A 26951-nucleotide genomic window follows, 5' to 3' on the forward strand; every position below is an offset into this window, starting at 1 on the left:
GCTTGCACCAGTGGGAGGGAAGGTGCAACCCGAGCCCCAGTGTCCTTTGAGAGTGACGTGCCCAGCCCGGGGACGGGATGGTGGCACTGCCCTGCCTGCAGAGAGCAGGAGCATCCCCCACTCCTGGCCCTGGTCTCAGGGCTAAGGTGGTCCTGGCTGCGAGCTGGTCCTGGGGAGCACAGAGGGGTGACCCTGCTCCTCTGCACAGGGCAGGGGAACTAGTAGCTTTCCCAAAAGCAGCCTGGGACAAGTTGCTTTCATTGCTTATTTCCTCCAAGCAGCCACCCAGGTCGTGCTGGCTGGGGCAGCCAGGCTCGCTTTCACCTGTGGCCATGCTGCCCACAAGCCGACTGCCAAGCAGCCAGGAGGACACCAGCCCTTTGCTGACCCTCTGAAAATCCCATCAGCGCGGGGACCACCCTAGGACCTTCTCCCCAAGAGAAGGGAAAAGCTGCTGCCCCCAGTCCCAACCGCTGGCACCAGGTGTTCCCACTCAGAGCAGCACCGAGCAGCCCCCAGCGCACTCACAGCATCCTCGGTCTCTATAGAAACAGCACGCAGAGCACCAGTCACCGGGCTGAAACTAAAGAATTCAGCAACTAGAAAACATCCTTAATACTTCTGCCCCATCACCATACTTTGCAGTTCTGTTTCCACCCCCATGTAGCAGCTGGGAAAGTGCCCCTGGTTTGGGGTCTGCAGATAAGCCAGGGCAGGGCTGCCCGCAGGGGTAAGAGCCCCCGCTGCGGGGGGTGCTTGCACCACGTAGTACTCATCCTATAGGGCTGGTGCTTGCAAAAATTGGCAAACTGGGGATATTTGAGTAAATAGAATCAACTAGAATCACTCCTGGGGGACTGGCAGGCTTTGATCAGCAGTGAATCACAGCACGCTCCACGAAATGGGTGCTTTGCTTTAAGGAGCGCGGAACAGCATCCTGTGAGCGAGCGGAGAGGAGACAGCTCCGAGAGCCAAAGAGCCCTCCAGAGGCCTTGTGAAATACACATTGCAAAACAAGCAAATAACTTCGAAGTGATTACACCAATATTGCTGTAGGACTATCCCCCCAAGCCTTATTAGCAGCTCCTTAATTGGAGCTTGCTTGAACTAATTAGTTCAAAGAAGCAGCCAGGGGCCAGAACACATTGAAAAGGGGCCGCCTTTAATTCATTCCCTGATGTGTGGTCCACCCTCACTTGTGCCTCTAAAAAATGTAAGCAGTTGCTCAGCATGTTCTGTGGTGAGCTGTCACTAGTTTAAAGGTACTGCTATTTTGGTTTTACTCATGTGCTCTTTACTCCTTCCTTGCAGGCTTGTACCAAAAAGCAGAGCCGGTCTCTTGTAACCAGCTCTGGTTGCAGCGTGGTGCTGGGTCCTCTTCTGCTCCTTTTTTCCTCCCTTTTTGTAGGGAGCCACTGGTACTCTGTGGGCTGCTCCCCAGCATGGCCTGGGGCTGGCTCCCGAGGTGCTGGCAGAAACCAGGAGGCAGAGGCTGTCCCAAAGAGCCCCCAGCAAGGCCACTTCTGATACCAGCTGCTGTGGATGCCCAATTACCTTCCTGAAAGCACCCCTCCCACCAGGCAAACCTAGAGATGATGTAAGAAGGCAACCTGGCTGGTGCTTATTTCAGCAACTCATTTAAATTCTGGTGTTTTGCAGCAAAGAGTCCTTGCTGCAGACCCTGCTGCTAACCCTCTGGAGGTGACTGCTCTGCCCACAAGCACTGCGCTGGGGTCAACCAGAGCCAGGTAAGCATGCTGGATGTGGTGTCTCTGATGAAAGCCTTGAGCTTCAGCCACCATGGGGTTTTCTAGCCCATAAACCTCCCACGAGTGCTTCCCCTGAGCCACTTCACTCCTGTGCCCCCCTTGGCACACACACACCCACGCTCCCACCCAGTGGCTCTGCAGCACCTGTGAGCGTGGCAGAGCCGAGCACCCCTCTCCTGCCACCAGACCCCTCTGCTGCATAACCAAAGCAAGCTGCTGGCATTTTACCAGGTCAGTAAGCACTGCAAGGGCAGGATTTAGAAACAGCAAGCTTTAATTAAGAAGCTAACAGGTTAGATCAAATTGAGGAGCAGCTTCAATGTGGTAAATTATTTAGGAGTGATTTTTAGGATCTGTTTGGGGACATTTGTAGACTTGCAGCCTGCTCTCATGCTAGTGGCAGTGACTAAGTGCTGAGGGCAGCATGCAGCTTTGGGCTTTGCGAGCAGGCTTGAGGGATTCAGGGTGCAAGGTATGCTCAAGTTTGAAAGGGGCTGGTGGATTTCTTATAAGGAATTGAAGCTTTGCTCAGACCACGGATACCCAGAGGAGGAAAGTCAGAGTGACTGGGAGCCTGTGGAGAATATTGGGCCCCTGAAGTGTCAGTGCATCCTTCTCTCTGCTGCCCCAGAGCTTGCTGTGCTGTGCTCCCAGCTGCTCCTCGTGCAGTTCCAGCCAAGCTCTGTGCAGCTGCACAGACCCAGCACCACCAAACGTGGCACCATGGCCACAGTTCCTGGAGACAACTGGCTTGTCTGCTGAGACCTTGCCCTGAGAAATGGCACGCACTGAGGAACGGAGAGCTCTTCAGGGAACCGCGAGCTGCTGCTGGAATGCGAGCTCCCAAAGGTCCCTGCAGGGCTGGCACTGATGAAGAAATAACATCTATTTCTCTCTTCTCACCACCGTGCCCAGGAGGAGCTCCCTGCCCTGTTGCACACCAGGGGTTGCTTTCCACGGGCACTCCCAGCAGCTTTGACCCCTGGTCTGGCCCAGGGGGTCGCTGTGGTCTCCGTGGGGTGAGTCTGCTCAGCCCCACTCTGCCAGAGGGGACAGAACACCATGGGGATGCCCAGGCTGGGGCTCTAGCAGTGATTGTGGAAAGGCTGAGCTTCAGAACCTTTGTGATCTCTTTGTTTCACCTAAACTAGGATTTTTTTTAGAGAGAAAGCATTGAAGTCTGTCCTCCTCCAACCAGATAAAGGCCAGGCCAGATTTCCACCCTCCTGTTTTCACTTTGCTTATTAGATACTACTTGCACAAAGGAAAAAATGCTTGTGAGTCCTCACCCTGCAGTGACTGGGATTTGGCTCCTGTCTCACTTCAGAGCTGGCTGCAGGGCTGTTCTGGGTGAGCAGCAGGCAGGTGGCAGAGGGAGCAGAAGGAGCAAGTAGGCAGAGGCATAAAGGTGACTGAGTGCCTTTTGGAGAAAGGAGAAGGACAGGGAGGTTGGCTCTTTCCAAATCAGAGCCCATCTCTAGGGTTTCCAAGTTCAGGGTACTATGCAATGATAGCCAGAGGAGCAGGCTGTCCCGGTGACTTTGGCTGCCTGTGGGAACAACCCATGCCAACCATCAACAGAACCTCGGTCCCAGCAGGAGCTGCCCCAGCTCCCTCAGCTCTGAACCACCTCTGCAGGTCTGTGGCTTTGCTGCTGGTGGTACAAAACTGCTTCAGCTGCCTGCTCCAGGCTCCCTCCAGCCTAATCCCTCTGGGAGCCATCAGCTGAAGCCTCTAGCAGCAGTTACTCCTTGTAATTCCTTTCTGCTGGCAACTCCTAACAGCATGCATCTGCCTGTCTTCTCAAGCAGCATCTCCTTAGCAAGCTGAGTGCTGACCTTCTTCCTTCACCTAAAGCCCTCCCAACGTTTCAGCATAAGTGCAGGGAAAAGGAGCAGGAGCTCATTCCTCCTCTACTGAGTTTAATGCTCCAGTGCCTTTACTGGAGATCTCGTGGTGCTGAGAGAATTTATCTGCCAATTACTCCTCAAGAAATAACAAAGGATCATGCACTACTTGGCAGATAAGGGCAGAAAGGGGAGAAGAGGACAGGTCTTTTTTTTTTAATTGAATCTCAAGTATGTTGAACAAAAACTTCAGAACCATCAATTAGCTGTTGGCCTGGGGCTAAAATTTAATTAGGAGAATAGTGCTTTCAAACTGTCACTGTCTGGGAAGGAAGAAAAAAAAAGCATTAAAGGGAACAGCAAAAAAATGGAAATGTGATGGGGAAGACAGAAAAGAGTTTGTTGGGATGCTTTAGTATTGAGCTGTTCCCTGTACTGGCAGAGATCCAGGCTGCCAAAGTGCATGTCCATCACCTCAGAAGTGCCCTAATCCTAATTTTAATCCTAAATCTCCATCCTGTGTGGCTGGGGAGCAGGAATCAGGCAGAGGGGGCTGCTCTCTGAAACCAAAGGTGCTGGTGTGCTCAGGGCCCCGTGCCCCTGCTGCTGCAAGCTATGTTTGGCTGCAAAGATGAAGAAAATTAATTCCTGTGCAGGCTAGGTAGGGCACAGGTTTAAGCAGAAGAAGCTATTAGGTTTTGAGGAGGTAATTCTGGAGCAAGGACTCACTAGAGCAAGAGACCAGCGTAGCTCTGGTCTGTGCGATGCGTGGTTCCCACCTTGGGGCTGGGTAAGAGCTGACACATCCAGAGCTCACTCCTGGGTTTCACCATGCCCAGGGGGCCAGGAGTTGTTACCTGGGTGTTGCATCAAGGTGCTCTTGTGCTTACTGATCTGTTTCTTTTTCTGCAGATTTTTTTTTTTTTTTTTTTTTTTTTTTTTTTTTTTTTCCTCTGAGCTGCTATGGAACTTTTTCTAATGGGGAAAAAAATCCATCTACCAGAGAAAAGATTTTACAGCAAATTCTTTCACTTCTTAGTTTCTTTTGCTAAATAGAATGCTTCTCTTGTGCTGTAGGAAAAGTATGTCTTTTTTTGAAGAAGCAGCTCCCAGATTTCTTTGCAGAATTTTCTTAGGAATAACAAAGAGGAACTTTGCTCTTGAATTCCCAATATATGCAAAAGAGCACAAAACAATGACATGAATCCACAAATTCCAAACATTTCATAATATTTCATAAATATCTGCCAAATCAGTGTTCCCTCTCCTTATCCTTTAGGTATTCTGGAGCAAAGCAGGCAGTTTAATAATCCACAACGTAACAACCATACATGCAAAGCCACCCTACACCAAAATGAAATAGATCCTGAATGCTTCCGTGCACATTGGTGGGAAGTGAGGTCTTGTTCTGGCTCGCCCAGGGAAGTTATTTTCCATAGACACAGAACAGCTACTTGAAGTCTTGTGCTCTTAAAAATATCTCACGGATCTTTTCCCAAGTAAGATGTAAGCCTCTGATTTAACGCTCTGGGTTGCTGTAAAGCAGTGTTGGGTGCTGAGGCTGAATTGGCTGCTCAGAGAAGAACTGTTTACAGTCACTTCAGGGTTACTGGTGGCTGACTCTTATTTTATTTGGCAAGAGCCTTGGCATTTGGCTCATCTGTAATCTCTTATGTTTTACTCCCAGTCCAGATAGTCTCTTGTGAGTCTGGGGCAAACGTTCTTAGACTGGTTTCTTGAATGTGTCAGGTTATGAATATCCACTTCGCTTACTAGATGACAGCAGCAGTGAGCATTGTTAATGCCTTATAGGCAGTACCACTTATCACAAAACACTTTACGGACTTTTATGAATTATTCTTAGGAAATAAGAGAACTGTTTCACCTGCCATTGAAACGCAGCTGTAGCTGGGACAACGTGCTGCTTGATGGTATGCAGCTGCACCATGCCAGGGCTTACAGGACAGGGCTACCAAAGGCTATCCAGCCAAAGCAGCTGCAGGAATGTAGACCAAAAAAAAGGCAAGATTATTCAAAAGAAATTCAGGCCACAGTGTTGGAAGTATTATTATTACCTTAAGGAACACAGATTATTAATTTGATCATTTTTTTTCTGTAACAAATCCAAGTGGTCTGGACCTTGGGTTTGCACGCTACCAGCACAGCAATATCTCCGGGAGCACAGGGTATGGTTCCTGATGCCCAGCTTCAGCCATGCATAATGCACTAATCTCCATCTGAGAGAGTCAGACTGGTCTCTTCAGGGTCATGGAGAGAAAGGGTCACACCTAGGGAGACATTCGTCTCCTCTCCTTCCTCAGACTGCTACTCTGAGATGAGAGGAGCTGCTTCTTGTGCCCAGCTGTCCCCATTACCTCTGACAGTGCTCCAGAGGAGCAGCTCACATGGGTGTCTACATTATAGGCACCTGCCTTTGGGAAGGGGATCCTCACCCCCTAAGAAACCTGGTCCAGTGTGTTTTTGTTTGTTTGTTTGTTTGTTTTTGTGTTTTTTTTTTTTTTTTCCCTCCCTTGACTGCCCTTCTCTTCCTGGATTTCCTTCCAGTTCTCTGGCCCAACTCAACAAACAGCAGCACTTGCACGTAACACAGAATGGCATTGCGCTGCTATATTTAACTACAGATTCTTTAAAGATGCTAAGCATTGACCTGCGCCTAACACGTCAACAAACAAGAATAAATTAGCATTAAGGAAAAGCAAATTAATTCGCCTCTAAGAATCTGTTTTGTTAAATGCCCTGGAGAGGTATTAACTCAAGCTTGCCGCAATGCCAAAGCAATTTCTGTTGGCATTTTCCCAGCACGGTGCATGCAGCCACATAGCTCCTGCATTGTTTCAGGGTCCTGGTATTTATTTGGCAGGTCTGCTTTTCCTTGCAGGTGCCGGGAGGCTGTTCAGCTCTTCTTGTTCGGTGAGGAGATCCGAGCTGCCGTGAGAGCAGTCCTTTGTGATGCTGTAGTACACCGGGGCGCTGTGCAGCGTGGGGTTCTCGGTGCTCTTCTGCTCGCACTCCCAGAGCTTCCTGAAGGCAGCCCTGAATTTCTGGGACATGAGGTTGTAGATGATGGGGTTGATGGCGCTGTTCAGGTAGATGCACATCCGGCAGAAGAGCAGGAACCAGATGTTCAGGTACGGTGGGTCCATGAAGGAGTTTACCACCACCAGCGTGCGGTAAGGCATCCACAGGAGGGCGAAGAGCACCACCACCACTGCCAGCATTTTGGTCACCTTGTTAGAGGGGATAGGCAAAAAGAGAAATAGGCAGATGGTGCTGAAGCTCCAGCAGAGCCTTCCCACCTCTAACTGTGCAGGTAATTTATAGCATCGTACATATCTCTCTTTAAGGATTTAAAATAGGGTCACAAACCATGGGACTGTCTATTCCTCACTGAATCCATTTTTGTTCATGAAATAATATTGCATAAATACAACCTTTAAATGACAGATTTTCACCTACCACTCGATAGACTTTGAAATGTCAGCACAAGCATCCATCAGCCTGGAAATGAGTTGGAAATAACCATGGGAATTCCTGTACCAGAAAACAGGTATGAAAATTGCTCATAATGTTAAATCAGTGAGGAAATTAACTTGTGTCAAAGTGGGATCCTAAGTTTTTTAGGTGCCAGGGGTGAATCTCAACTCCCTGTCTGGGATCTCCTGTTTTGCTATGCCTGCTGTGCTCCCAGGGACAGGCTCCTGGTACAGAGCAGCACTGGGAGCAGACGAGACTGCCTGGAGTCCTACACAAATTCCTGACTTGCCCTGATAGGGGAGCTGCTCAGCTAATCAGTATGGGTTATTTTAATTTGCAGCACACTAGGGAAGAACTACATTAATGTATTAGGAACAAGAAGATATTGAGAATGCAGGAGCGAGCAGTAATTGCCCTCAGCTGAACTCAGGCTTGCTTAAGAAAATGTGTTTTTGTACTGAAACTCCAATGATCCTAATAATTTTGACTGCTACATGTATTTTGGGTAGGTGACAATCATCCTTCTGCAAGTGCTTACAGAATACATGCGTCCCCAAGGAGGAAAGTATGAGTAAACACCGATGCTGCCCACATATTAAGGTGGCCGTGTTTCAAATGTCAAAAAGGGGGTTGTGCACTGACTCCTCTTCTCTATAAGGAAGCAAGCACTTGGATCACACTTGGTCTTTCAGCTTTTCTTGGATTTTTTTTTTCTTTTTTAACTTAGTTACAAGCAGTGATTCCTTCCTGTAATGCTTTGTGTAGAAAGAAGGGGTGGTTGGCTGTGGCAACAAAACTTTTCCTACAAGAAAGGATCCATTGTCAAGCTGAGGCCAAAATAGAAGTGTTTTGCTGTGTGTGGTTTAACGGGAATGTGAGGACACTTCCCAGAATCAGATCTCGCCATGATGCCGTGAGTGCCTGGGCTGTTGCTAAGACTGCAGCATGTTTGCTGTTGCCTTGGGGGAAGACAGAAGGGATTCTGAAGAGAAAAGCTTCAGAGCTTTCTAGTGCCTTTCACAAGGGTGGCTGGATCCATCCCACAGGCTTTTGGTTTCATGCTGCTAGGATGAGGCTGCTGGGTGACGATGTGCTTGGTAGCAATGGTCCTGAACACAGAGTCACTGTCTGCCCTGAGCCTGGCAGGGCAATAAAGGCTTGACCTTTCGTCACCAGGGGAAGGAGCATCCTCCTATGGGCTGTGAGACTGCATTGCTGTGGGACAGAGCTCCAGGTACCACGGGAGCCCAGGAAGGAAGGATTTCTGCCTGAGGAGCCATGCATGTGAATGGGACCCGTGCTCGGTACCTCTCTTTCCAAATATCTTTACAGCAAATAGACACAGCCACAATGGAGCGATCAGCTGCTCTGCTGCCTCCCTTGCACCACTTCTCAGGTTTGCAGAGAGAAAGGCTTTGGGTATATTTTTGATTCATCTGAGGTTAATATCCTGAGAACATGAATGAACTTGATTTGAACAAAAATGTGATAAAAGCTGAACCCTACAGCAAAATGCAAACAGCTCAACTCAAGTGATCCTAAGTACAGTTTCATTCAGGATTTAATTCTCCCCTACTGAGCAGTTTATTCAGGCTGCTCCTCCTGGGAGATGTGCTTCACCATCCCATCCCAAATGTGTCCAGGTCCTGCCTGGAAGGGGCCTTGCTAAAGGGGTGTCCCTGGGACAAGGCTGGAGGGAGCCTTTCCATCAGCTTCAGTAGTCCTACTGCAGTGGGATTTCTGCAAAATGCGTCCTGGAAAACTTAAATAGCACACCAGTGTAGGAGGAGGGCACTGAAGCGCACACACTCCTCACTCAGCACAGGGATTGTCTCCATTTCCGAGGTACCAAAGTGTCTGCTGTAGAGAATAAACCTCCAAACTTGTGTCCGCTTAGCTCTGTTCTCTGCCAGGTGCCACTTCTGGCCGAGAGCTTTCTGCACAGTGAAACATCTCCCTTTAAAGCTAATGGATTAGTCCTGGTCACATGCTTGTTTGTGAGGCTGAAGCATCTCTGACCTCTTCACTGATGTAACTGTTTGCTCAGGACACCACGATGTTTGTAAAGAGTGAGCTGGACTCTGCCTCACCGTGACAAAGCCAGAGGGATTGCATCCTAGGCTGACAAGTAAGTTGGCTGCAGTCCTTTCCAAGACCAAACAAAGTTTGTTATGGGAAAGAATTAGTGATTCATCTGCTTTTAGCTGGAGCTGCCCCTGCTTTTCGGCTGGCTGTTACGGAAGCGTTGCAGTGCCTGACAACACCTCTACCCAGACAGCAAGAGGCAACACAAGTGCTGTCACAAAAAGACCTGTGCTTCCTGCTCCACGTCCTGCAGCCCTGCAGAAAAGTTGTCATCCTGAGAGGGGATACCTGCTGAGGAACTAGCACCACAGGGATTTATTGCCTACTCTTGCTAAATGCCCTCGGTGCTCACCAAGGATGCTGCATCCAGGCTGCAAGGGGAGAGGGCAGCCCTGCCCCGAGCTTGCTGCGAGATGAAATTGGCCTCATAAGCCAACTGTTCTCCTGGGGCTGAAGTTGTATATGGTGCAGGATGGCTCTTCTGCTTAAATCCCCATGGTCTATCCCAAAGTCACGTCTCTGTCACAGGGAAAGCAATCTCTGACATCATCTCCACGCACAGCTGAAACCCCTCTCCCTGCCTTTCCTCACTCTGCCTTTCCTGGGAGAGTAACAGCAGCATGCGTTAGGTGCTCTGAACTTTCTTCTGGTGCCTGATGGAGAGTTTGGGAGAACGTGAGTTCACTTATCCCTATCTGGAGCAGTCTTCAGGCATGGCCCAATAAAGCAGCTGCACCCCCTAAAAAAGACAGATCCTTATTGTTGCTTCAAAGCATTCTTCAGGGAAGCACCAGCCAGGGAGAAAACTTCTCCATGAAGTCTCACAACCCCTGTGCATGCTGTGTGCACGCAGAAGCCACAAAGGGGCTGTGGCTGGAAGGAGGATGAAGCTTTCAGCCCGTGTTCCCCAGGCCACTCCCAGCCAGTGCCAGGTCTCCCTCTCCCAGCACCGCTGTCCTGAGCTGCTGCATCCTTTTTTGGGAATCCCGCTCCCTCTAGTGGTCCCTAGCGGGTGAAATCCGTGCTCGGAGGTGCACCCTCACTTTAATCTTCCCTGCTGGCAGCTCACGTACTGCTTTCACAGCCTCCTCATCGCCCTTCCAGCTTGGAGACCCGCCAGCATCTCTTGCTGGAGCACTTTCTGGTGCTGTGTCCTCACGGCTGATGCTCAGGATGAGACCCATCACCAAGGCACCCCCCTGGAAATTCCTGGTGACATTTTCAAGGGCTGTCAGCACTTCTCTGGAGAGTGTGAGAGCTGGGTGTCGTAACCCAGGCCTTTCCACCCTGGCCACGGGTAGTTCATGAGCAAAGAAACCCACTTGTGGGCTGCTCACCAGCCACAGCTATTGCAAAACAGGGTCTGGTGGGATGATTTGAGATGCTGCTGAATTTCTTCCTCCCAGAATTTCTCTCTAATTTTGAGGCAGTGTTGCAATTGCTTTCGGAAAGCCAGAGAGGACATCTTTCTTCCCGTGAAGATGACCCAGGGCACCAGTGTCCAAGTTGTACCAGCCCGTTGCATCAGGGGTTTTTTTGCCTCTGACTTCCTCAGGAGCAGGTTGTGGAGGTGAACCTTGCCCAGAGAAGGCCATTCTGGTCCCTTCTGTGCCTCTCAGCAGAAGACATTTCCCATCTTTCCTACAGTCACAAGGGCTGGCACCCACCTCTGCTAAAGCTGACCTGGGGGGCTCCCCTGGTTCCAGGCTGGGGGTGTTGTGGGGCCATAGCACCCCCAGGAATGCCCTCTTCTCTGCTCACTGCTTCTCCCATCCCGTATCTCCATCTGCCAGCTCTGCTCCAAATGCATCCAGCTGCCTCCAGCCTCACACTAGTCCCCTCTCGGTGATGTGCCGGCTCTCGCCCCGCACACTGCAGCAGCTCCTGCAAATGTCACTCGTGTGGTCCCTGCTGTCCCCACGCAGGACAGCTCCAAGGCAGAGTTCTGTGCTGACCCTGCGGGGCTCCCAGGAGACCTCCTTCCTCCCTGCCCGGTTGCTCAGTTGCTTTTTTCCTTGTAACTAGATGCAGAGCCGTGACTCACTGCAGCCATTGCATCAGGATGCAGTACTCCAGCTGGGCTTCAGGCAGCACTGGGGGAGATGCTCTGGGAGGAAGCAGGTTTGTTACGCTCAGAGAACTCTTCATGCTGCCCAAAGCTCTTATAAAAATGTTGGTGTGGTTTCACTTGCTTATGGTGCACAGTCATACTGGACAGTAGTATAAATTTCCTATGCATGTATATAACATGAAGTGACCGTGTATCACAGCCACCTCTGGGGTGCAGCATGGCATCCATCCATGTGGCCAACTGTCCGACAGGCAAGCGGTGGCCCAGCTGGGGTTTCTTTCTCCTTTGCTGTCTCAGCACAGGCTGCCTCGAAGTGCTGCTGGTGTGAAGTCAGAAGGAAGCTGGGAATGTGGCTGGAAGCCTCATGAAACAAATCTGCTCGGAAACAGAAGTTTGAAGTCACCTTGCCTGCCGGTATTTTAGCTGCTATTTGTGCTTCACGAATAGCTTATGAGCAGCTTGGATCCAGGATTCTTCCTTATTTCATGCTGCCATGAATGTTAGAAATATGCTCTGAACTGGGAGCATGGTCAATACCTCCCTGAAACCTCCAAAGTCCAGTGAGGGGGAAGTAAATTCCCCCAAATATGATGATAGTTACAGTCAAACGCACTGATATCCCTTATTTCTCTGCAAGGCAGGAGGTGAGGATCGAACAGATTTACAAAGTGGCTTTTGCTGTTTTCCACTACAAATAGCAGCGCTACTGCTTTCTCTCCTGGGTGAGCAGGAGATTCACAGCAGGTTCTCAGAGGCTTCAGCTGAGCTTCTGTTAAAGAGAAAAGCTGGGTGATTGCTTTCTAATTCCACAAATCATCACAGAGCTCCCTATAGAGTGAGAATATTGCCGATGATGGTCACAGCACTAAACACACACCTGTATAGGGAGGTAGGTGTTGGTTGTGAATAGCGATAGAGAGACTCCCCCTTTCAAAACAAGTTCTGACAATTTAAAACCTTGGTGACATCTTCATTCCTGATGAGCCCAGCTCTGAGATGTAAAGCTAGCCAGGGGCAGTTTTTGCTAAGATATTTCAGGAGCTAATGAAGAGCTCAAGAAAACTACCGGTGTAACAGAGGAAAGAGCACAGGATGTTTCCAGGGGCTGGAGTTCCTTCATCCAGCCCCTTGGGACTGACAGCCTTGGGCACTCATCCTAATGAGGCTGGAGCACGCTGTGTGCAGTGCCCACCCCACGGCACAGCCTGTGCAGATGTGGCAGGAGAGGTTTCTGCTCCTTGCCCATGCAGCTGTAGGTGCTGCCCTGTAGTGACTGGGGAACTTGCTGCGGAAAAACCCTGCACCAGTAATTGGGAGAGCAGTCTGGTGCTGTTACAGATGTTGGTGCTTGCTTTAAACCTTTCTGGGATGGAGCAAAAGGGAGAAAAAGCTGAACTAGAAAGACTTAAAAGCTTATAAAGAAATAATACTCATTCTCTGAGCTGCTTGCTTCCCTCTGTGACTGTGAATCGTCTCTCCCGGGCAGTGGAAGTTCCTGTGCAAGTCAGGCAGCGAGTTGGATAAATGATGAAACTAATTTCAGCCTGGCTGGAAATCAGGTCCTGCTTGCTCAAACTCAGCAGGAGAGGCTTAAGCCAGACCCCAAGCTTCAGCCCTTATCTTGAAGCAGACCACGTGTTGAAGTTTGAGGCTTGAGCAGGATACTCTCCTGCAGGAGTCCCATGCTCAGATACTGCCCCATCCCAGGAGGTGGGTGAGAGACAGTAACTGCTTGTGGACAGAGAGAGGAGGAACAAGGCGAGGAGATGGAGACAAAGCAAGCAGCTGGATGACAGAGGAGTCACCAAGAGGAACACCGTACCGCGGGGACACTGAGGTGCCTTCCCCAGCCACAGGGAGCTGGGGGCTGCAGCCAGGGCTGGCTCAGAGGATGGGTCCTGTGTTCTGCTGGCTTTCCCTTCCCTTTGCTTTCCAGATCTGAAGTCACCTGCCTGGGACCCGAGTCCATAATGTGTCCTGGCACCCCCCTCCCTGGGGAGGCAATCAGGAATTAATTATCTAGCCAAACCCCTGCACTCTTGCCTCTCCCAAGTGATGTTGGAGGCCAGCCAAAGCAGGGGGGAATCCATCTGTGCTGCCAGACCCCAGCTTGCCTTTGGGATACCCCCTATGCAGCAAGCCGACCCTCCCAGCTCCCCACACAAAAGGAAGCAAAATATTGGGGCACCCCTTTCCCTGCCAGAATCCGCCCCCCCCCAAAACCCCTCAAAGCACTGAGCCCCAGCAGCCCACCCAGCAGGGGGACCCTACCTGCCTGCGGGAGCTCAGGGCCCCCCTGTTGCCCCGGCAGGAGAGCTTGAGGGAGCCTCCCTGGTGCGTGGAGCCCAGGCAGGGGTGCTGTGGGGTGGCGGGCAGGGGGCTCATGAAGAGGATGCGGGCGATGAGGCCGTAGAGGACAGTCGCCAGTCCCAAGGGGATGACGTAGAAGACAGCGAAATCCAAGAAGTAAATGGGCATGTAAAGGCTTCTGGAGACCCGGTAGCCACAGGTGACCTGCGCCCCATCCAAGAAGGTGACCTGGGTGGTGTCCACCAGGAAGAACCACATGAGGCAATAGAGGGAGGTGAAGAGCCAGAGCGAGGAGACAATGCGCTTGGCGCGGCTCACGGTGCAGAGGAGCTGCGCTTTGATGGCGTGGCAGATGGCAATGTAGCGCTCCACCGTGAAGGCGGTGATGGACCAGGCGGAGATGTTGATGCCCAGGTACTGCAGGTAGGTGATGCAGAGGCAGCCGGCGTAGCCGTACACCCAGGAAGCCACCACGTCCGAGATGTTGGGCAGCCCGGCCGCCAGCAGCACGATGAGGTCGGCCACCGCCAGGCTCACCAGGTAGCAGTTGGTGGGGGTCACCATGTGCTTGGTGCGCAGCACCACTAGCACCACCATCACGTTGCCGGCGATGCCCACGCCGCAGATGAGCAGCACCAGCAGGATGGTGACCACCTGCAGCTCCAGGGGCTGCCGGGGCATCCTGCCCAGGGTTTGGTTGCCGCTGCCGGCCGGGCTGGCTCCCGGGCTGGCCGAGCCGTTCTCCATGGGCGCTGCGCGGCTCCTGCGCGGCTCCTGCGCGCCCCGAGCGCCTTCCCCGGCGCAGCCCTGCCGCGAGTAGGGGATGGTGAGCGCCCCCCGGCCCCCCTGTCCTCCACCCCTCCTCCCCGCCCACCTCTTCTTTCCTCCCCTTTTTCTCCAGAATTCACCCCAAATCTTGCTGTCTCCCGCTCACCCACACCCCCCTCCCCGGGTCTCTGCTGGGGAGCAGCCAGGAAGCCCCCAGCTCTCGGGAACCCCCCAGCTCCCGAGACACCCCAACCCCCGGGACCTCCCAACCCCCGGGAACCCCCAATACCCGGGATCCCCCCGAGCCCCCGGGATCCCCCCCTGCTCCCGGGGTGCCCCAGGACCCCTCAGAGCCCCCCCCTGCACCTGATCCTGCCGGGTCCTAGCTCACCGCTGAGCCGAGGAGGAGGAGGAGGAGGAAGGAGCCCAGGTGGGGGGGGCGGTGGCAGGCTGGAGACCCCTGGGGCAGAGGCCCGGCACCTCCTGGCAGGAGGCTGCAGGACCCAGGAGTGTGGGTGCCTGGACTCGGAGCCCAGCCACAGGCACTGCCACCTCTGAGGAAGGAGAGGGGAGGATGAGGAGTCCTTCCTTCCTCCCTCATCCTCAGGAGGATGGGACCAGGGCGATGCCTTGCCTGTTTCCCTTGGGCTGGGGCAGAGGATGCCTTCCCCCTTCCCTGGGGGTCATTCAACCCAGGTAGCAACCTCCTCGAATTATTTCTCCCGCAGCCACCCCATCCCAAAGAAGCACATCGGTTTCACTTCAGGAAAGGCTTACCCACCCCTGGGCTGGGGGATCCGGGCTCTTCCTGGCAGTCGGACTGGGATATCTGCTTTCTAGCTGGTCAGCCGGGTGGATGCAGCATTTCCCCGACAGGCAGCTAACACAGCAGCAGCCACTACTTGCTGTCAGCTCCCTGCTTGCTTCTGATGTCTCCACAGTCCCTCAGAAATACATTTTCACACTGAAAGACGAACTGTGATTAGAAAGATAAAGTGCTAACAATACCCTAACCCGTGGAGTGCAGGGAAGGGCAAGGGGAAAAGCTCGCTTTTCAATTAGATTGCATTTCGGGTAGCAGCACAGCCACCCCGTTAATTCAGACACCGAAGCACATCACCAAAACGTGAGGGATCTTTCTGATGCTGGGTGATTCAGGTCTGGGACTTCACGGGCACATTTCTAAGTCTGTGTGCTGCAGTCCTGGTGTGGATAAAACGCCACATAATGGCTTGGCCCCACACTCCTCTCCCTGCCAGCAGCAGTCTGTCCCCAAGCTCTGCCTTGCTGGGACAAGCAGTATTTTCCCCTTTCCTCTAGGAAACCTTATGCCTCCAGTTGGCTCCACGAAGTGCTATCCCTGTAGTTTTTTTTTTCTCTTTCTCACACACACACCGACATTTCATTCAAGTTCGTCTCAGCTAGTAAGGACAAATTCTCTCTCCTTCCCTTTCCATTTCTTCCTTAGGGGTCCTGCTCCAGGACCTCACCTCTGCGCATCAGCCACAGGCTGGGGAGGCAGCAGCAGGTCCCTGCCCTCAGAGATCTTCTCAGGATGCATTTGCTTCTACTTTTCCCCACTTGTTTGTTAACAGATGCACTGCAATTACAGCTGTTTCATGGTATTTTCTGCAGCCAGCAGTGTGTAATGCTGCGATGCCTCACTGGGAGGCAGCTCCAGCACCCCTGGGTGCTACTGACCCACTGGAGCCAGGCCGACGGCACCCAGCACCCACCACTTGGCAAGGCTGTCAGGCACAAGGCACCACCACAATTATAAATCCTAATCAAAATTACCAGCAGCAGCACTGTTCTCTGGCAGGAGCGCAGCTTGGTTATTCTGGTTGCAGCATCCTGGTTGCTTTACCCCGGGTTATTTGCAGAGCCACAATACATTATCCCTTGCTCAAGTTGCCCCCTTTAGTCCCACTGTTGCTCCCATCTGCCCTGACCCTTCTCCAGTGTGAATAAATCCTCCTACCTGTGGAGCAGCATGTGTCAGGAGGTAAACGAGGAAAGGTGAGATTTAATCCTATCGCATGTGTTTTTGGGAAGGAGGAGGAGTGAGGGCATGTGTGTGTGCTCACACAATCAGGGGTTTGCACACCTCAGTACTCAGGACCAGCTCTAGCACAGATGTGACAGCCTCATACAAAGTCCCTGGTGCCTGCTTTTCCTGAAGCTGCTGTTGGGCTCTGAGCTGTTATGGTGATTTTCCTGTTCCTGAAAATGATAGCTATTGCACACGGAGGGGAGGGGAAGGGTGCTGAACAGGGTGCTCCTCTTCCAAGTGTAATTTCACCACGATGAAAGCTTCTGCAGCGTTTTGGAAAGAGACACTGAAAGCGGCACAGAGAAATCCTCCCAGCATCTGTAGTCTACTCTGCATTTCCCTGCAAAACTTAAATTCACCTCTGAGGGGATGGGGACTTGCATGGTAGCCACGTCTTTGACTCTCTCTGCTTTTCTTTGGGATTTGAGTCCTTTCAAACAAGTCAGACTTCTCAGCTGACCAGCAGCAGCACTGAAAATGAAACCCAGCCTGCAACCCAGCCCTTTGTTGAAGCCCCTGGACCCTTCTCTCCCTTCCTTCCCCTTTGTCTGCAGTGTAGGGCAGAGGATGTGGTGTTCAGCAGCAGCACACAGCCTGCAGCCAGCCCAGCCCAGCCTGGCCCTTCCCCTAACCCACACAACCTTTTTTCCTGGTGCTTTATTGTCCAAACACTCGTGACAGATTTCTGACTGATGCAAGAGGAAGCATTCAGCCTTTGAACTTGGTCATTTCAGTTTCTCAGCCTGCTTCAAAGGACAAATTGCCATCAAAGCCCTGGATCTCCCCCTGTCCAAGACAATTTCTGGCTGGGCCGTGGTGGGCACACAGGGGAAGGAGGGGGCAGCGCAGCCCCTTCCTGCCCACTGCTTACTGCTTAAAGCCCTTCTCTGGCCCAGGATCTCTCACCACATTTCAAGTGTGACTTTTTGCTGCTTTAGGTGACTTTTTATTCATAATCTCTGTGGAAAATGAATTTGCAGAATTGTTTTTTCTCCCTTCTCAGACATAAAAGTGTATTTCACCAGCTATTTCAAGTGGGGTGAGGAATTGCAGGCTGGGACAGCGTATAAATAAGAAACAGTCAGTTGAAAACATTTCTGCCAGTGATTTCATTTCCTCTGTTGCTCATCTGCAAAGAAACCCAAAAGCACTTCCCTGGAAGCACTGCGAGGTACTGGGGTGCCCAAGCACAGAGGATTGCCCCAACTTAATTTCACCCCCATTTAGTCCATGAGCCACAGCACTTCGTGTTCCCTCTGAACTGAGGGGTTGTGGTACAAGAGGAGCTGCTGGAATCAGCTTCTCTGAGTGCCTGAGAAGGGAGCTGGTTGTCAAACCTCCCAGCATCTTTGGAAATTGGTGATGTGTGGGGTTTGGGAAATCCAGGGGCTTTGGAAGGTGCCTGGATGATGAGCTTCTGTCCAGACACAGTGGCAGTCAGCCACCTGGGAAAACCAGCACTGCTGCTGCTTCTTCTCCTTCGGTTCTTGTGGGCTGAGGGCTTGTTACGAACCACTGATGTGGCAATGTGCAGTTGCAAAATATGAAGCATCGAGTTCAGAATGAAACTGTGACCCGATCTGCATTCAAGAGAACAATGGTGAGGAAAATGTTTCCTGTGCATTGCAAATCACTCCTGGTCTCTCTGCAGCTGTCTCACATCTCCAACTCGCCTCAACACAGTTTGGTTCCTCCTTGGAAAAAACAATTAGCCTCTAAAATAATTTGCTCAAAAGAACGAGGTTCTAAAAGCCCACATTTGCTTCACATTTGCATTCACTCCCAGATAATTACCTGGTATCTTTTTAGGGGTGATGGGATGCTCTGCCTCGTGTTCAGCTATGGGTGCAGACGGTCATGCACCACATCTGCCACCCTGCACAGATGCCAGGCACCCCAGAGCATCCAGATGGCACTGGGTGTCTCTGCTGAGGCAGGTTAGTCCATGTCCATGCCCCCTGCCAGGCTAGCATATGCAGTAGGGAAGCAGCAGGGAGCACCTGCAGTTCTTCTGGGGGGGGGGGTTATGAATTTAAGCTTTCAGCCCCAAGGCAGGAAACAGTCACTTTTTAACAGTACTGAGCATCGGTTCAGGACAGCACAGTGCTGACATCTCTTCTGCTTCAAATCAGCCTCTGGCAACCTTTGCACTTAGATAGCGGTTTGTTTATCACCTCTTACCTCTAAAGATAACACCTCATCGCTTTTCCATCCCTCTTGTTTTGGCAGCAGAACCTTGCAGCCCAGCCAAGGCCCCAGGGCAGGCTGTTCCTTGCAGGAATGGCACAAAAACCCTGTCTAAAAGGGGCTCTCCCCATCCCCAGCTGTCTGTAGGGTTTGGAGGAATATCCTCAACACCAGCAGTGTTACTGGGATGAGTGGTACTGGTGGCACTGGGAGCAGTTCTGTCCTCCCATCACAGTGTGGCATGGTGAGCTGGGCAGAGTACGCACCATGCTGTGAAATAGCTTTTATTAGCTTTTGTGTTTATTTATATTGCCTTCTCTAAGAGCTGGTGTACATAACCATTGCTTCTTCATTGAAGTTATGGCTATAAATAGGATAAACACACTACAAATGGACTTTGATCAAAACTCAGGACATATTTCTGGAGAGAGGTGGTTGGTTGGTTTGTTTGCTACTCTGGTGGTTGTAGGCTTGTGGCTCTGAATGAAATCTTTCCCAGAGCATTACCTTAGCTGGACAGTTCACATTTGCTGCTATATATTAAGGCCATTCATTTCCCCAGCCAGCCAGACAGAAGCAGGAACTTAGTGTATATGTTATCTACACTTGCACTTGTTTAAGGTGAAAACCCACAAAAATACACCACAAAACCCCAAGGATAACAGGGGCTTCAGGGCAGATCCTGTCCCATACCTGAGGATCTTTCCATCCCCTGGGCTGACCACACTGGTGGAGGAAAGAGCAATCCGTGGGCCTTTCTCTCATGTAATTAACGCCTTTAATTAGTTTGGTAAGAAACTGCAAACCCCTACAAGTGTAAAGGAGAAAACAGGCGAACATGCCCACATCTGGAATCAGCAAAGATCTGGGCTGGTGTTGGCATTAGTGAGCAACAGGGGTGTTAAAAAGGGGATTTGGCCCCATCACCAGCTGCCCACTGGCCCCTGCAGAGCCCCGCAGCCCTGCCTCTGTCCTCAGCACCCACCAGTGCCTGGCCCTGAACTTTCAACTTCTCAGCTCCCCAGCTGCCAGAAGTGGTGAAATCTGGCCCTGCAGAGCCTGCGGGGGCAGTGAGGAAGCTGCAGAGTGGGTGCAGTGTTTTTTTTCTGTATTCCCTTTCCCAAAGCAGTGGCAAATCCATTTTCAATGAGGAGTAAAGCAAGCCTCAGATATGGCTCAAGCCTCAAATATAGCTGATCCTCTCCAAAAAAAAAAAAGCCTGACTGAGCTTCCTAAATATTTCCTAAACATTTGCTTCTTAAATTCGAGCCCAAAGGTTCCCTATAGGACATGGCCAGCACAGGATCCAGCCCCCACCAGCTCCTGGGATGTCCCCATGGTGCTGGCACCACTCTGGGGTGATGCTGGGCAATGGGTAAGGCACAGGGAAGTCACAGCTTCTGATTTAGTTTCTCATCAGCAAAGCAAGTGGGGTAAGTGGCACAGTGATGCAGAGACAGCTTTCAACATCCCCTTTCTCCTCCAAACAGCTCCATCGGTCAGCTCCGTGTAATGTGGTTGGGTGGTGCCACCAACCCCAACAATGACAGCCTCGGGTGCATTTGTTTTGCTATGGTGTTCAATTCCACCAGCCTTCAGCGCACACATATTTAACACCAATATGATTTCTTCTCTAAAATAACCATAAGTTATTAAAGTGACTTTTCTTCCTACATCAGAAAAAAAAAAAAAAAAAAACACACTTCTGACACCAACGCGATGACAATTCACGACACTGATGGTGTAACACATCGCATTTATTGCCCTCCTTTTCAGTGAACAAACTCCAGCATTGCCATGAGAAAAGCCCATTGATTGCCTCCGATGCTCCTTCCAAGCCCAAATTCTCCCCTTGCTGGTTTCTACATCTGCTGAAGCTGAAACCTATGGGCGAAGCCACAGCTGCCTCCTGTGGCAAAGGCACAAAACAGGGCAGGAGAACTGGCCTGTGGGTGCTGCCAGGCAAGGTGGGCTCTGCTATACACAGTTCCCATCACTGAAACCAGCAAAAATGGTGTGATGTGCACCAAAAAATAAAATAAAATAAAATAAAATAAAATAAAATAAAATAAAATAAAACAAAACAAAACAAAACAAAACAAAACAAAACAAAACAAAACAAATTCTCCTTAGTCCCTGCAGACACACCTGCAGAACAGAGAAGACAGCACGTCTCTGCCTCTGGATGGTGTATGACGGCTGTGACTCCAGGAGCACAGGCAGAGCAGCAGTGCCTCGCTGATTATTATCCTTTCAAGCTGATGTAATTACCCTAATCAAGGCTTCTCTGATGCTGAACTTTACTGTCTGGAAGCATAAAGTTTCCAGAATTAGCCTTTAGTGGTTAAAATTTAGGGGGAAGCTGAAGGAAGCTCTGCACAGGAGAAGGGAGAACTGAGCCGAACCAGGGTCAGTTTTTCCTAGCGAAGAGGAATTTTCAGGCTGAAAATGGATGTTTCAGGAGCCCCTTCACACTAGTGCAAGGCAGCACCAGTGCGAAGGATGCAGTGAGACACTCTGAGTGGCTCGTAGTCCTCAGAGTCCAGCTCTGGGGTCTTCTCTGCTCCAAACCCCCACCTGAACCTGGAGACCCATCTCTGGACCTGGACATTGCTCAGGGAGGTTTTCCAAATGCTACTGGCTGAAAAATAACGATTTCTTAAAAGGTAATGTATGTCTCTGTATGTATACATGTATGTATGTATGTATGTATACTGTATGTCTCTTGCCAAAAATATGAGTCTTCTCAAGGAAAACTGCTTTAAAAGATGTGCTCGTTGGAAGGCCACATGCTGCTGGCTTGCCAAATGAAGGGTTCCCCCAGTCTCCTTGCAGCTCTTTAACCCTTGGCTCCAGGTAATTTTGGCTACTCAATGGGCACGTGGAAATCTTTCTCCTTCCCTAAACAGAACATCACAGAGTGTTTGCTAGAGAAACCTCATGACAAAGCACTCTGGCAGCTGCAGAGGCAGAAAGGTGCTTAGATTAATCATTATAACAGCAGGGAATTAAGAAACCTGGGGAGATAAATACACCAGGGTTTTGTTAGATAGATGCTTAAAAAATAATCCAGACCTACTTTGTTTCAAGCATCTCAGAAGCTGAGAGAATTTTTTGTATCTGCAGCTGCCACTTCACTTCTGTAATTTAATCTCATTGAAGTGCATTATGTCAAATAATTACCCTAATGAAAACTCTAATGGGAGACGAGAGGAAAATAATAGAGATGCTTTGAAGAAATGAAGCCGCGAAGTTACTTTGTTTTTAACCCAGCACCGGTTTAGCTTCCTCTCCTGGCTGTTGCCCTTACACAGCTTCTGATCTGCCTCTCTTTCCGAAGTGATGTCTCAGATGTGGCTCCAGTGATGAATTTTGGCATATTAGATACAGCATCATCATTCCAGAGTTTGAAGCAACCCAACATATAAAACTAGCTACTGCTTTAGGCAAGTCCAGCCTTCCACGTCCTGCCCCTTTCTGTTCCCTGCTGAGCATGGGCTCGGCTGTCAGGTTTCAGCCTCACACTTGTAAAGTTCCCCTGTACATCGGCCTGAACTGACCTTTTGTTGGCTGGTCTTGTCCTCTTCTGCTATTCTGCTTCTTCAACTATTTTATCTGTGTTATTTTGGAGAGGCCTGGTGAAGTGATTTCAGCAAGTCCTCACATGCTGATTTCCACCCCCACCCATGCCCAGGAGGTGGGTCCATGCCCATCTTGTGGTCGTGTGGGTCTTCAATGCATGTCAGCAGGCTAAAAAACATTTTGTGTGACTGTGTGTGTGCGAATAAACCATCTTCTAAAGGCTAATAATTATCCCACCTACACAGATCTCTATGCATGAAACTGAAAGAAAAACTCCTCAACAATTAAATTAATCATCTCAAATGGGTTTTCCTTCTTGCTGCCTGTGGGATAATGTCAGAGAAAAAGGAAGTGTGCACTTCCTCCAGCAGGGCCGGGGGGAGGTAAAGGAGCTCTTCCCCCACCCTGACTCCCACATATTTCCCAGTTAGCCTTGCCTAATACTGCCAACATCTTCCCAGTCATCCCAGTCATATGAGCTATATCAGGTCTTTTTTCCACTGGTCCTGGAAGAGCTGACTCCAGAAAAAAAAAGAAAAAAAAAAAAAGAAAAAAGAAAAAGACTAGTAAGTTTAGCCATTTTTTTTCTTAAATTAATATTAAATATTAACATTTGGCTTTTCTCTCTCTCTCTCTCTCTCTCTCTTTTTTTTTTTTCCCCCAAATATTTTTCCTGGATTCCAACCACTTCTCTGACTCTAAAAAAAATGAATTTGGTGATCCCTTTGCAGAAGCCTGCACCCATCCACTGCCACAAGGTGTTTCCTCGTGTTTCCCAAAAAGGCCTCAGTTTTTCGGGCAGCTTTGCTCCTCCGCATACTTCCTGGACAGCTTGCTGTAGAGGTAAAGTGCTCGCTCTTCCTCCCGGCTCTCGAAGAAGGAGGCCGCGATTTTCCTGCACAGGCGGCGAGCGTAGGTTTCCAGAAACACGGTGGCATAGATGATGCAGAAGAGCAGCACCATGACAAACAGCACAGAGGGGTTGGGGGGCAGCGGGGGGCTGATGCTGCAGCGGGCAGAGCTGAAGGTCAGGTAGTGATGGTAACTCTTCTCAAAGTCCCGCAGGGTCGATCCTTTGTCAGGGAGCTGAAACAGACTCCGCAAAAAGGGCAGGGGCTGTATTTTAGCCTGGAATAAAAAGAGTAAGAGGTTAAATGGGGTATGAATGGAACAAACCCAACTGGTTACCACAGAAATATCAACCTGGAGGTGTGCAGTCACCCTTACAGCTTGTTTGGGTGCAGTGAGACAGGGGATTGAAATGTGCCTCAGGCTGAGCAGGAATAACTGCAACTGGAGTGGGCACCGAGTACATGGCATGGTGAGATCCAGTCCCGTCATCTTCACCTGCTGCCACAGTGACCGTGATGGGGTGCTCCATGTGAGATTCACAGTGAAATATAGTCTAGAGGGTACCAGGAGCTGCATATTTGAATATTAGGGTGTGTTTCTCAGCCCTGATTGTTTTACTATAAGCAGGAATCTGAGCTAAAAAGCTGGGACTGGGAGCTGCTGTTTAGGTATGTGCTGCACTGGAAGGAGAAATTGAGGCTGTGCCTGGTTTTGCACCTCCCCACATACCCAAGCCTTGTGTTGCTTGTCCAGCTGGCTGCTGGGGAGGGAAGAAGACAGCATGTAAAGCCCCACAGGTAGCTGTCTCCACCGGCACCTCCCGTGATGTGGTACAACACAGCAGGTACCCCACAGAGGGAAGCCAAGAGATGTGCCTTCCCCCGACGCACAGACATGGTGCAGGAGACATTTTGCCCACTGTGGCTGACACTGTGGCTGTGACTTTTCCTTTTCAGTAGCAGCTGTCTCGAGCCCCCTCCTCCCTCCATCCCTCCTGAACACTGAGCAGAAAAGCAGCCCCAAGCAGAGCTTGGTTAGAGGGACAGAGAAGCCGATACAGAAGTATGTCCTGAGCAGGAGGGGACCTGGCACTCACGCTGTATTTGATGCTGAGCGTGATGGGCACCACGGAGAGATGAGCAACCTTCCTCACGGCTGTGTCCGCCATGCTGAAGGTGACGTGGTCCATTGCCACCACCACCAGCATCAGCGTCAGGGCCACAGCGAGGCGCAGGGCCTGCACCAGGCACAGCAGCACTTCTTCCCGGGACAACTTCAGGCCCGTAGGCCGAATGAGGTTTTTGGACCAGCCCCCCAGCAGGTGAGGAGTTTTTCTGTCCACAGCTAAATGCTCCAGCTTCTTGGTGATGTAAAAATTGTCAAAGCGGAGGTTGGTGAGGTAATTTTTCAGATACCACGCAGACTCAAAGCAGAGGTAGAGCATGGAAAAGCCAGTGACCAGTTTGTTGCCCACTCGTATGGAGTCTTTGACCAGTTCTTCAACAGCCAAAAAGTCCCTCCTGACCTTCTCACCAGCCAGGTGCATCTGCTGGTTAATCAGGGAGCTGTTGTGAAGCAGTGAAAACCTAAAATGCCCGTTCATAGGCCTCCAAATATTAATGGAGTTACTGGCTGCTTGGATCTCCTCCCCAAACTCCCAGGAAGCCGTCCCCAGCAGAGCAGTTGAGTTCAGCAAGCTCTCGGAGGAATTCTTGCAGATGCACTTGATGACCTGCAGAATGGTTTTAATGTTGCTCACGATGTTTGGGGTCACATTAACCGCCACGATCATAATGCAGGTTGACAAGAGGAGCTTCCGACCTTGCTTGGTGCCCAACGTGGGCATGATCATGCTGAAGACACAGCGGGCAGGGTGCACCAGGAACAGGGTCAGGAGGAGGAGCAGGCTGAAGGAGACAGCCATGGCCACAGCAAGGTGCCAGGAGTACTCCAGGGAGGCAAAGAGCCAGTTGTAGAAGAGGCCTCCAACCACAGCGGCGAGGCAGGAGCACTGCAGAAACAAGGCCCGCAGCTCTCTGCCATCTGCAGGGACCGGCTTGGAGTAAATGCACCATAGATCTGCCGCCATCCTGCTCACCCTTGGGAACAGAAAGTCTTCACAGTAGGCACAGACACTCAACCTGTGCAAAGAACAAGTGGCGGGGTGTTAGCAGAGGAAATAGAGAGGCACTAATTAGGGGGCTTTGTGACCTCCCTCTCTGAGTGCCTCTGGTCTCGCTCTGCCTCTCTGCCAAGTCGAGCTGTTGACACCGAGGTCTTTCCTGCAGCCACATGGGCCAGGAGAGTTCAAGGCATTTCTTGAATTGAAGTGCCAATTACAACGCTACAGCTCCTCCTTTAACATCAGCAGAGGAAAGCATTATATTCTATAAAAACCATAATAAAGCCACTTGGAGGGCTGAGCTCTAGCCATGGCTAGGAGCAGCTCTGGTGGTTAGGTAGAGGATGCTGGGGGAAGAAAAGCAAAGAGGAGGTGCCTGGCTGCTGTGGAAATCATTAGTTAGCCTTGTAATTAAAAGGAGTTCAATGGATTGGAGGAGGTGGAGTAGTCTCTGTTCTCCCTGCTTCTTAATAGGAAAGCAGACAAAAGGCAGCAAGTTTAAGGGTGACAAATACTGAGCCGATCAGAGAAAACAGTTTCACACTAATGTTCAGTGCCAGAGGAAATCTCCAAGGATAAGAATTTGGCCTTTGCAGACAGGATGAAATGTCCCATAGAGCTATTTAAATGTCTAATGAAAACAAAAGTTTGGGAAGAAATACCATTTCTCAGGCCTCAGAGGAGGAATGACTCTCCAGAGACCAGAAAACCTGGTGGGGAGAAGGATTCTCCCACCACAATTTGCAACCCCCTCCCCAGGATCAGACCCCACCAGGCTGATCCCATCTCCCCTGTCCTGGCAGGACAGATGGAGGAAGAATTTTGCCTGGCAAGCCCAGCTAATCCTTTTACTGAAGGTTTTTCAGCAGAAGAAGGGAAGCAGAGGGAGCGAGGCAAACACTACGTACCAAGCAGCAGAGATGTGCCCCAGCCCTGCCCGTAAGCTCTCCATGCTCCGGTGCCTCGTCACTCTCAGAAAGGATGTTGGAGGCAGCCGCTGGGTGACCCACGGTAGGAAACCAAGGCACCTTGCACCAGGGAACAAGGACTCAAAGCCAAAACGAAGGTCAGCAAATGCTGGCAATTCCTGATGTGAGAGGGCAAAGCTGGTACAGACAGTCCAAGAGTAACCCCACTCCAGTGCTGCCCAGGCTTTGCACCTCCTTGGCTCTTACTGTTAGTGGAGAAATCCTGGTGTATTGTGCAGAAATCTTGGTGTAATGACACATGGCCAAGAAAAATGAGTCAGTACGGAGTGACCAGGATGGAAGAAGCATCACATGGGGACTGGGGTGTCACTGTCCTCTAGTGGGAAACAACTTGCCTCATCCTAGCCAGCAGTAGGGTGAGGATTGCACTGAGAGAAGATTCCACTCATACAGCAAAGGGGAGTTGAAGGCTGCAGGGAGGCTATGTTTGTCCAGCGGCTCTGGGCAGCAAAAAGTGTTTGTATCCCTCAGCAAACCCGGCCAAAAAGCTTCCACTTGGCTCCAAATCGTTCCCTGTGGGCTGGGGTCTGAGGGAGGGCTAAGATGTTATATACACCAAACCAGTAGCCAGCAAATGAGCTGGAACAATAATTGCCTAACTTTTCCCAGGGCACAATGAACAAGCTTGCTCTGCTTTATAAATAAATAAATACATACATAAACAAAATTTAAGTATAAAAAATATATATTTTTTTAAAAAGGTGTGTGGGGGGTAATAAAGGAAAAAAAGGGGGAAAAAAAGAAAAAACAAACAAACAAACAAACAAACAAAAAACCGAATGCTGTGAGCGTGCTGTGAGCACGTGTGTAGACCTCCATAC

General features: G+C 50.6%; 2 protein-coding genes and 2 long non-coding RNA genes across 6 annotated transcripts; 2 read left to right on the forward strand and 2 right to left on the reverse strand.

The window, feature by feature from the left end:
• The first annotated feature begins 1436 nt into the window (after positions 1-1436).
• On the forward strand, positions 1437-9456 carry LOC311445468. 3 transcript variants are annotated; one of them, XR_014698428.1, is made up of 4 exons: positions 1437-1748; positions 6516-7184; positions 7839-8024; positions 8288-9456. It is a non-coding gene; the product is annotated as an uncharacterized lncRNA (long non-coding RNA). The 3 variants fall into 3 exon arrangements; XR_014698429.1 differs by having other exon boundaries at positions 1439-1748; positions 7839-9456; XR_014698430.1 differs by having other exon boundaries at positions 1439-1748; positions 7877-9456.
• LOC311445467 (thyrotropin-releasing hormone receptor-like) lies at positions 6487-14324 on the reverse strand (the record flags this gene model as incomplete). Its single annotated transcript, XM_084537636.1, has 2 exons — positions 6487-6864; positions 13539-14324. The coding sequence occupies 2 exons, from the start codon at positions 14322-14324 to the stop codon at positions 6487-6489; spliced, it is 1164 nt and encodes a 387-aa protein (XP_084393762.1).
• Positions 11222-12127, forward strand: LOC311445469. The gene is made up of 2 exons (XR_014698431.1): positions 11222-11317; positions 11570-12127. It is a non-coding gene; the product is annotated as an uncharacterized lncRNA (long non-coding RNA).
• An 8510-nt stretch (positions 14325-22834) lies between the features above and the next one.
• On the reverse strand, positions 22835-26062 carry OCSTAMP (osteoclast stimulatory transmembrane protein). The gene is made up of 3 exons (XM_084538520.1): positions 26050-26062; positions 24116-25160; positions 22835-23295 (listed from the first exon to the last, which is right to left on the reverse strand). The coding sequence occupies exons 2-3, from the start codon at positions 25106-25108 to the stop codon at positions 22954-22956; spliced, it is 1335 nt and encodes a 444-aa protein (XP_084394646.1). The 5' UTR covers positions 25109-25160; positions 26050-26062; the 3' UTR covers positions 22835-22953.
• Positions 26063-26951: the final 889 nt, after the last annotated feature.

This window comes from Aythya ferina (genome assembly GCF_964211825.1).
Source record: "Aythya ferina genome assembly, chromosome: 16".
Lineage (NCBI taxonomy): Eukaryota > Metazoa > Chordata > Aves > Anseriformes > Anatidae > Aythya > Aythya ferina.

Bases quoted from the DNA above. Each gene is read 5' to 3' on its own strand.
- OCSTAMP (XM_084538520.1), bottom strand. From the start codon at position 25,108: ATGGCGGCAGATCTATGGTGCATTTACTCCAAGCCGGTCCCTGCAGAT. The intron at 23,296-24,115 runs GTGAGTGCCAGG...TTTTTATTCCAG, and splicing joins CGCTCAGCATCAAATACAGC to GCTAAAATACAGCCCCTGCC.